Source organism: Gavialis gangeticus, unplaced genomic scaffold, assembly GCF_001723915.1.
Source record: "Gavialis gangeticus isolate Ggan-Ray unplaced genomic scaffold, GavGan_comp1, whole genome shotgun sequence".
Taxonomy (NCBI): Eukaryota; Metazoa; Chordata; order Crocodylia; family Gavialidae; genus Gavialis; species Gavialis gangeticus.
In genome coordinates this window covers 198,661,886-198,672,135 of record NW_017729032.1, presented here as the reverse complement: position 1 = coordinate 198,672,135, position 10,250 = coordinate 198,661,886, and the positions used below count along the sequence as shown (strand labels likewise).

General features: G+C 44.2%; 1 protein-coding gene across 1 annotated transcript in view; it reads left to right on the top strand.

Moving 5' to 3' along the window:
- Nucleotides 1–2,546: 2,546 nt before the first annotated feature.
- The window catches only part of LOC109302303 (cilia- and flagella-associated protein 47-like), a 354,798-nt gene continuing 347,094 nt past the window's right edge, over nt 2,547–10,250 (top strand). Inside the window, exons 1-2 of the mRNA XM_019523865.1 lie at nt 2,547–2,573; nt 2,979–3,130. Of these exons, the coding sequence (XP_019379410.1) occupies nt 2,547–2,573; nt 2,979–3,130 (179 nt within the window). The remainder of the gene's footprint in view (nt 2,574–2,978; nt 3,131–10,250) is intronic.

Below are 10,250 nucleotides of genomic sequence, written 5' to 3'. Positions count from 1 at the left end.
AGCAGGGGTTGTGTGACACAGATCTGCAATGGGGAAGGTGGGGGGAAGGCTGGGGTCGGGGCTGCACTGGGGTCTTCCCGGAGCATGGGGGCTGCACTCCATTTCCTCTCCATGCATGGGGATTTATTGGTCAAATTTTCAGCCATATCGGGCGTATTTCCAATTATAATCAATTTTCTTTGTATCGGTGCTGATCTGACATTGGACTGACGTATCGGTGCACCTCTGGTTCCTAATCACCTTCTTCTCCAAGTGCTTAGAAATGGATTCCTTGAGGATCTGTTCCATGATTTTTCTAGGGAGTGAGGCAAGGCTGACTGATCTATAGTTCTCTGATTCTTCCTTTTTCCCTTTCTTAAATATGGGCACTATGTTTGCCCTTTTCCAGAAATCCAGGACCTCTCCATATCACCATGAGTTTTCAAAGATGATGGCTAGTGGCTCTGCAGTCTCATCAGCCAACTCCCTCAGCACCTCAGGTGCATCCCATCCGGCTCCATAGACTTGTATATGTCTAACTTTTCTAAATAGTCCCTAACCTGTTCTTTTGCCACTGTTGGCTGCTCACCTCCTCCCCAAACTGTGGTGCCCGCTGCAGTAATCTAGGAGCTGACCTTGCCTGTGAAGACTGAGGTGAAGGTGGCATTGAGCACTTCAGCCTTTTCTGTATTGTCTGTCACAAGGTTGCTTTCCCCATTTAGTAAGGGACCCACACTTTCCCTGATTTTTCTCATGCTACCAACATACTTGTAGAAACCCTTCTTGTTACTAGCTCCAGTTGTACTTTGGATTTCCCGACTTCATCCCTGCATGCCTGAGCAATCCTATTTTTGTCCAAGCATGCCTGATCCTATTTATTTGTCCAAGTTTCCACTTCTTGTAAGCTTCCTTTTTGTGCCTTAGTTTCCTAAACCAATAAAAATTAAGAAATGGAAAAAAAATACGTAACGGTTTTAAAAGTTAAAAAAAAATTATCTGTATAAATTTCTAAAACCCAAATGGGCACATTAAATTTAAAGAATAGTGATGTGACTCCGTGTTTAGGAATAAGCATTTGGTAAGATGCAACTCAATGATTTCTGCACTTGATAGATTTACCAGAAATCAATGAGACAGAAGCTGATAGGAAAAAATGAAGCGTAGAAAATCCCAGAGGTGTCCCTAGACAAATGCCAATGTGATAATATCAGCTCCCAAACTAACTTCTGTCCCAGCCGCCTGCAGAGGGTTCGGGATTGAGAGTATGGTCGGGGGTAGAAAGGTAAGAAAGGTTTATTGATTTAATAAAAACACAACTACGCGTAGTAACAAGACAAACAATGACAGACAAGAACAGTTTGCATCGGCAACTTATCGGAAGTCCTCCCTGATACCAGATGTACAACAAGTTTACCTTTCCACAAAGCTCAGTGAAGTTGGGCGTCCCCGATCAGTGCTGTCCGAGAGGTACTGGGAAGGACCCTAGTATTCAGTCCTTGGGCTTCTTGAGATCCATGGGCCCACTGATCCAGGTCAACAGCTAACTAATCCTTTTCACAGAACTGTATCTTCCTTCTGAAAGATTTCTGGATGTTTAGCCAATTTATAGCTTCTGAACAGTACTGATAACATATAGTCAGTTAGATTCCTTTTATTTCAACTGTCCTTAGACTGACTAATAACAGTACAAGCCTTGTATTCCTTCTGATAAGGTTAATTTTAACTAGGCCACAGGGCCTTACTACTTCAAGGCTTTGCTAAATTTACTAGGCCTTAGTTTATGCAAGGCCTGACTACATCTTAAGCTTTAATTAGGCTCTTAGCAACAACATACAGCTTAATATCTACACAGATACAGAAAAACACTTGGTCACAGAGCTTTCAGCAAGCACCTTTATCACACAGACATAATTTCAGCTGTCACCAACTTAATCTTCTGGGAATGAAGAGGATGCTGAAACTTACTTAGTTGCTCTGCGTACTCCTAGCATGGGGAAGGCTGTACAGAGAATAAGGGCAGGGGAGAGGCATATTTTTCCTTTTTCAGGGCCTTCAAGCAGTAACTGTATGATGAGCTTCCAAACCCCTTATTCAGGAGACAGAAAAGGAGTCCTGGGTCATTCTCCCTTCATTCCCGGAAAAGGAAGGCAGATCCACTCTCCCCAGTCTTGTTTTTTTGGGCAGCAGCAAATATACCAGAGATGCCTGTTTTCCAACTCAGGAAGACAAGTGCATTGTATTGCATGTGGTGGATAAACCTAGTAATCATAAATAGGGACCTACTGAAATTACAGTTTTGCAGATTTTGTGAAAGTGGACAGTGCCTGCAAAATCCAAGGAAACACAAAACACTTGCTGAAAATAAAATGCTGCCTCCCTGGAGGGAGCCAGAAGTTCTCAGGTGCTTGCAGCATCCTGCCTGGGGGAAGGGGAGGCTGCCTGCTCAAAGGGCTGCTGGCAAGATGGTTGCTCCTGCCCCAGCCACTGATTGCATCTGAGGGCTGCCTGTCTTGTGGCCCTGCCCCTCTCCTCTCCATCAGTTGACGGGGGTTAGGGGGAAGGGCTGCATGACAGACAGACCTTGCAGCCAATTGGTGATATGGGGTGCACTAGGCCCACTTCAGCTAATGAGGGGTGCGTGTGGGGAGGGGGCTGCCACACTCCACCTGTGAATTGGGTGCTGGGCCCTGTGTTCTGCCTGTGACATCAGCGGGCAGCTGTCTTGAATTCTGTTGGTCCCTAATTATAAGGCACAGAAATACTACTTTGTTAAGTTTACATTTTGCAGAAATGGATGGTTTAATACTGCATCCTGCCATATTATAGGGAATGTTTCCTATTAGCCAGTCATGAATAGGCAGTGGAATTACAAAGCCCTACACATACTAATGTTAATTACAGAGCTAAACCTCTATGTGTGATGTTGAAAATGGGCCACATATATCCAGATAGTTATCTATAAGTATTTAAAACTGATTGAAACATTGCTTTTTTTGTAGTTTAAACTTTTTGTGGATAATCCAAATAAATCTGTTGCTTCTGGTCTTCAATTTACGGCTACTGTGGAATATCATCCTGACTACGAGGAAGATCTTTTAGATCGACTTTTGCTGCTGGTGGAAGAAGATGTCATTGATATCCCTTTAATAGGGTATGTTTTCTAAAATACATATAATGGGGCTGCTGTGAAAGGGAAATGTGACAACTATTATGTCTATCTCTAATGATGCAATTAATTTTCACCTAAATTTTGCAAACAAATGATAACTTTCTTTGTAAAATCAATGCTTGTAAGAATGACTCACATGTAGTGTAAGAATGACACACATGTAGGAAGATAATTGTGGTGACGTCCCCAGTCATTGAACAAGGATATACAAAAGAGTTTCGTGGTGCTCTTTTTGTTCCTTTTGGACCTGGTGGAGATGTATAACTAGATTGGCTGCAAATGGTGTGTGGGAGGGAAGGGGTTGGGGGACTTTGAGATAAAAGTGGGTTGTGGAAACCATAAGTAGAGAAAAAAGGGGACTGGCTGCTGGAGGAATATTCAGCATTATTACATGCGAATTCTGAGAGGGGAAGTAGGGAGACCCAATTGTCTTGTTGGTAATTTAGAAGGCATTGGAGATACTGTTTGCATATCAGTTGATGACAAAATTGACCTGTCTTCTTGATGCAAAATTTAACAATTCAAAGAGATGATAATTTCTAGTATTGAATACTCTACTATGTCTCTTGTTTTTTTAAACTGTAGCTGTCTGAATTTCAATTTTAATATCAAGGAGTGACTAAGAGTTTTCTCCCCAGCCCAACATGGTGCTATACAGACACCAGAAGCTGACTTACAATGAGCTGCCTTAGGTCCTGGAAATTCTAGCATGGTCCTTGTACCAAACCAGCTAATTAGTTCGGTGATAGAGCAGTATATATTAGCTTCGGTCAAGTGTTATGAAGACACAGCTTCCCATGATAGCTTGTTGAGAGCTAAGGTGTGTCACGTAGACAAGAACTAAGAAGTTTCATAGTGGACATTGAAAAAGCTATTTCTGTTTGTCTCGCTGATAGCAAGACATATCTTAATATTATTTAAGTCTGTATGAGCAAGATCCTACTTGCAGAATGGTCTGTAGCTAAACAAGGGAACAATAAATTGGTTGTCAGAATAACAGGTTATTGAGTCTATACTAGATTAATATTTTTCTTGTAATGGTGTTTTTTCTTTTTACCTTCCTTGCATGAATACTAGATTTATTTAGGAAAATAATATAAGTATCTACCTTCTGGAAATTATTTTAAGTACCATAAATAAAAAAAAACAAAAAACCTTAAAAAAATGTTTTTCCCCTTTCAAAATTGAATTGTCTCTTCTAGACAAAAAAAATCTATAGAGCAATGCCAACAGCTCAGTTAGTGTACCTTGCAAGTAAGAAATATGGTTGGTGGTCTTTGGTTAAACCCCGCCCCACTTTTTCTTCCAAAGGGTAATGTAGGTTGTGAAAGGATGCTATTCTTTTGATGAATGACCTTCAGGTCTATTTGGGGCTATAGTATACATTACAAAATCATTGATGCAAACCTGGTTTGGAATACCATAATGCAAGTTGTAAGATAATTCAGCCTAGTGTGTGATTTTTACATAATGTGTAAAGTAGGTAATATGTTTTTACCAAAACAGAATTTTATAAAAAAAAAAAGTTGGTTTTGTTTAAAGTGAGATATCTAGACCAGTGAGTTGACCTTAAACATCTCAGAATTTTTTTTGAGATCAAAAAGTTTACTAATATATATATTCATTTTATTTTATTTTGTGTCAAAGCAATAATGCAAAGCATGCACTATTATTACAGAGTAGTAATACTGTTATTGTTATAGTTTAATATAAGAGTATATAACTTTACTTTAAAGATCATAAAGTACTGAAACTATTTATCCAATCTAAAAAGAGACATTTCATTTAGAACTAAGTAGAACATGATTCTCAGTCAGGGTGCCATGAAATCCTTTAAAGGTGCTGCACAATAGCAGTGTTAGGTGTGATATGATCCACAAGATAAACCCAAAGTTTTCAAATAGAAATCCAAAGTGTCAAAAATGTCCTGAATTGTTGCAGTCTTTCTGAGTTCTTTGCAACAGAGCAATTCCTCCATTATTATTTTGTAGTCGAGAAAAGAGTGAAAGGTAAGACCTGTCATTTTCTGAGAAATACCTTTAATCTAACATGGTATGCCTTGAGTCTGAAAAGGTTGAGAAACACTGAAGTAGCATCTGTCCTCAATGATTTTAAAAATATGATAAAACAGAATGATATGATATAGTGGAAAAATAATAAAAAGTTAAGAAACAAACTCTGCATAGAATTGTGAAGCCATTTCAAAAAAAAAGTTGATTCATGGGAAACTTTAAATCCTTCTGCGTCAGAACAGAAACAAATTGAAAAAACCTGAAATTTTCCCTGAACTGGAAATTCCCATTCTTTGACCACATTTGTTCCATTTTTTGGAGCAGCTGGGTTGTGGGTGGTCAGATTGGGGCATCACCCTGGGTCTGGAGAAGCAATCAAGATCAAAAGGAGTGCTCAGAGTCTGAGGAGCCTAGTCAGAGGACAGAGGGTAGGGCAGAGCATGGAGTCAGAAGGCCATTTGGGTCAGGTAACCAAGAGATCAAACTAGGACGGGGGGGGCAATTATTTCGGCTGGAGGGTTGCTTACTGAGTTTTGGCAAGCTGTCAAGGGCTGCGTGGGTAGCCCTGCTCCTGGACAGGTGCTCCGTCCCCTGGTTGTCACCTTAGGACCAGAAGTCCTGCCCCTAACTGCTGACCTTTGCCACTGGAACTCCCTCCCCTTGCCCCTGGAAGTACTCCTTTGGGGAAAAGGGTTTGCCATCTTAAGGAAAAAAAACAACCAAAATTGCATACTAAAAATCAAACACCCATAATAATATATTTTAATTAAATTAAAAAATATTTTTATCCTGATTTTGTGTGTGTTTGTGATGTATATGCAGAAGTGATTGTATATGGGGGTTTGTGGGGATGTATGGATGTGTGTGTGTGGGTAGGTATGGGAGCCATGTAGTGCAGAGTGGCTGGCAGGTGGGCAGGAAAATGGGGAAAGTGGCGTGGGGAGTGGAAGTGAGCAGGAGCCTGAGGTCTGATCCAGTGTCCTGGGACCAGTGCCAGCAGGGCGGTAGGAGTGTGGTGTGGGCTGGCAGAGATCTGTGGAGCTGGGTTGAGCTGCACCAGCAGGGAGAGGGGGGAGCTGACCTGGCTCCACAGAGTCCCTGTCGCCCTGCTCTGGGCCCCACCAGCATTGGCTCTGACCATGCGCACCCTGTACTCGCCTGCATGGAATGAGCTGGTGCTCACCGCAGGGGAAAAGCAGTTGTTGCCCCCCTTCCCTGTGGCCAGTGCCCCATGCTGCAGCTGATCGCAGCCTGTGCGGGGTTGTCCTGCCTCTTCGCTGTGTCACTGCTGCCCCTCAGGGCAGTGGTGGCAGCGGAGAACAGGCATAGGCAGCCCCATGCAGGCTCTGAGCAGCTGCAGCATGGGGCGCCAGCCACAGTGAGGGGGAGTAGCCGCTTTCCCCCTGTGCTGAGTGCCAGCTCATTCCCTGCTGCCGCTGCTAGCCTGGGCCCTATGCCAGCTCTGGGCTTGCCTTTTGGGGCTGAGCCGTGGCAGCAACAGCTGGGCAGAAGTTGCTGTTCAGCACGGACGAAAGTGGCCCTCCCGCTTGCCGGTGCCGGGCAGTGTTTGCTGCAGCTGCCAGCATGGAGCTCATGCCGTGCTAGGTTGTGGTATGACTGCTCCACTGCCACCTCTGTGCTGCCCAGTGGCTGCTGCCATGCTGGGCAGCACAGAGTGGCGGTGAAGCAGCTGCACCGCAGCCTAGCTTGGTGCGAGCTCTGGGTGGGCAGTTGCAGCAAACAGCCTGGCAGCAGCAAGCAGGAGGGCCACTTCCCTCCGAGCTGAGTAGCAGTTTCTGGGGAATGAGCTGGTGCTCAGCACGGGGGGCAAAGTGGCTGCTCCCCCTTCCTGTGGCCAGCGCCCCGTGCTGCAGCTGCTTGGAGCCCGCATGGAGCTGCTTGTGCCTGTTCTCTTTTGCCACCACTGCCTCATGCATGGAGGAGTAGCTGCAGCATGGGGCGCCGGCCATGGGCACGGGTAGCAGAACCACTTTTCCCCTGTGCTGAGCACCAGCTCATTTCCTGTGGGTGAGCACTGGGTGCAGAGTCGGGGCTTCCTTCCTCATCCCTGCCTTGTACCACGGGGCTGGGGTGGGGTACTGGGAGTGATTGGGTGCACAGGAGCCAGCAGCAGCCAGGCAGGAGCGTGTGGCCTGTGCCAGTATCCTGGGGCCAGTGCCAACAGGGCCCTGAGCAGGGCAGCAGGAGTTCCTGGCTGGCAGGGGCTCTATGGAGCTGGGCCAGCTCCCCCTTTCCCTGCTGGTGCAGCCCAGCCTGGCTTCACAGACCTCTGCCAGTCCATGCCCTGCACTCTTACTGCCCTGTTCTGGGTCCCGCCGGTGCTGGCTCCGGAACAGTGGTGCACGCTCCCGCTTGCTTCCACCCCGCCCTTCCCCTGCCTCCCCCCGCATCCCCACTTCTTTCTTGAATTTCCTGTGCCAGAGAAGCCACAAACAGCTCCAGGGTCCCAGGCCAGAATCCTCTGCTTGGCTGTTGCAGGAGCCTGCTGTGGCTTCCCCTGGATCCTACTGTCCCTGCCCTCTGTCATCTTTGACAGGAGCCAGGGACAGATAAATATTTATTTTCTAAGTCTTGCCCACCCCTGAACTAGGAGCTGGTAAGGGAGCCAAAGGGTCAGGCTGAACTTGGTGTCTGTGGACGAGCTGGGTTAGGTAGCTGGAGAATCTAACATAGAGCCTGTAGAGGCATGAGCTGAGGACAAAAGTTTGGCTACAAATTGAGTGCTGTTGCCTGGCCATTTTCTGTTCTGGGTCAGGCTTTTTTAATATATACAGGAAAGCGGAGAAGGGTCAGCTCATCCTGGCTGGCTACTCCAGTGGTTGGGCGTGGGTGGATGACTAGGCCCTGGTAGAAGTTCTAACCACCTTTGTCCCACCTCAGTGCTCAGCTAGGGAGGTGGCAGACTAGGTTGAGCAGCTGTGTTGGGCTAGTTGAGGCTTTGGGTTTGAGGTTGTAGTCTGACAAATATAGCTCAAATGTCCTTTCTATTCACTGTCTACTTAGAAGAGCTAAAACTGTTAAAAATGAATGTTGCCAGTAACAGTATCTTTGAAGACTGTGGCTTTTGAAAAATCAGTCTCATATTAAAGTAGTACATTATAACGTTTTAAAGCAGAGCATTAATAGAAATCGTATACTTTTATTTGAAGGTAACTCAATTCTGTGTATTTTGCATAATTCCATGAAAAGGACCTGGTGTTTGCTGGAGTAACTTGGTCTGTTACCTACTTCCTATATTTTGTTTCCTTTGATGGTGATTGAATGAGAAATACTTTACCTATGGTTTATCTGGTTTGATGTTTTTCAATCAGTTGCCTGTACAATCATATAAAAGCTCAATTTTTAGAATGACTACTTCAGTCTCAACACTTTTAATACTGCCTGAGTGGGTCTCTAATGTTGTATTGATGGCAAAACTCTTATTCGCTAACAGGTCTAATAAGTAAACATGACAAGATCTAGTCCTTTGGTAATAAGTCGTGTAATGTCTTCAATTAAGTCTGTCTACTATACTAAAGAACCTAATGGTTGTAAAATGAAACATGCCGAAGTAATGAATCACCCAAGTTAAGGTTGTCTGCGCAACGTTAAAGTGGAGTCCTATCATAGTAAATATTACTCTGTAAAAAGTGTTTATAGGGGTTCCATCTCCATTCTCTTCCACTGGGGCGGATCTAGGATTTTGAAGAGGGGATTGCAACGAAGAGCACAGGTCATGAGGCTGGCAGAGGAGACTGGCGGCAAAGACCAGTACTTTCACTAGGTGTGACTATCCCACTGTCCCCCTATCCCCCGGACAACTCTTCTTCCTCAAATTTAAGTAAGAATCTTGGCTGTTTCACAAATAAATTGTTTTTCCACACTTTCAGCCATGCAAATGTGACCCACTCTCTGCATTTAAACTGAGTAATTTGTATCTTCACCGAGGTTTTGAAGTCAAACTGTACGTTTGATTAGAACTGTGGAGCACCTGATTTTCCAGATCATGCTCTCCATGGTACAGATTTAATATTAATGGAGCTTGAGAAATGTTTTTGTTCTTGCTGAAAATATAAATATTTGGACTTTGTGAAAACATTCTTTAAAATATTTTAAATTTTCTTTGAAAGAGGTGAAACCAGTTCTCTTCCCACACTGGAAAATTTCACTCAAAAATGTACCCCAACCCCACCTCCATCCCAAATAATTTAGTAAATAAAAATCAGTTTATTGTTTGAAGAAAACAAGAAAAAAATTGGAATCAGAAATTTCTGCAGAAATTTCCATTTTAATAAACAAATTGCTTTTTATTTGGAAAAAATTATATTGGACAAAACATTTGAACAATACCAAAAAAATGGCTTGGTGTATTAGATAAATTAGATAATCAGCTATTAGATAAAACTACCAAAAATCCCTGCTAAAGTGACTGATCTACACAGACGTTCAGCAAGCTGGGTCAAACTAACGTGATGCCTCTTCTGGGTGTGCACTGCACTTGGTGCAGGGACACCCTGAGCTGAAAATAAAGGGCTATTCTTTTCCCACATCGGTAAGCAGCCTCAGATGTTAATCTTCCATGAAAATTTGTTTAATATAATGTATGTTTAAAAAGTAGTAAGAGTGCAGACAGAAGTGCAGTTCCCAGCTGTAACTCAGAAGGTTTTTTGCAAAGCCTTCTGAGTTACAACATTACCCCAGACCAAACAGAAGTTCACGGTTGTTTCCAGGGCTGGGAGCCTGCAGCCAGGTTCCCATAGCAATGGCTCTCTGCCAGTGCTCCCTGTTTTCAGAATGGGAGGGGGGAAAGGCAGCAGGAGATTGTTCTTGGGGCTCCCTAGCCAGTGCTGAAGGACGGGGTGGGTGAATTGGAGCCCCCTCACCTTGGAGGGGAGGTTCCAGTACACATGCCCCACCCTCCAGAGGGCCTGAACACCCCCCCCAACTGAACTCCCTCTGTTCCCTTTCCCCACTCACATTCTGAAAACGGGGTCAGTTTTGGAACTCCACAGACACGTTACAAACAATGCTACATTTTGAAACATCTTTATCTGATACTTCATACAATGAGAGGTCAGATTTTCACTTGA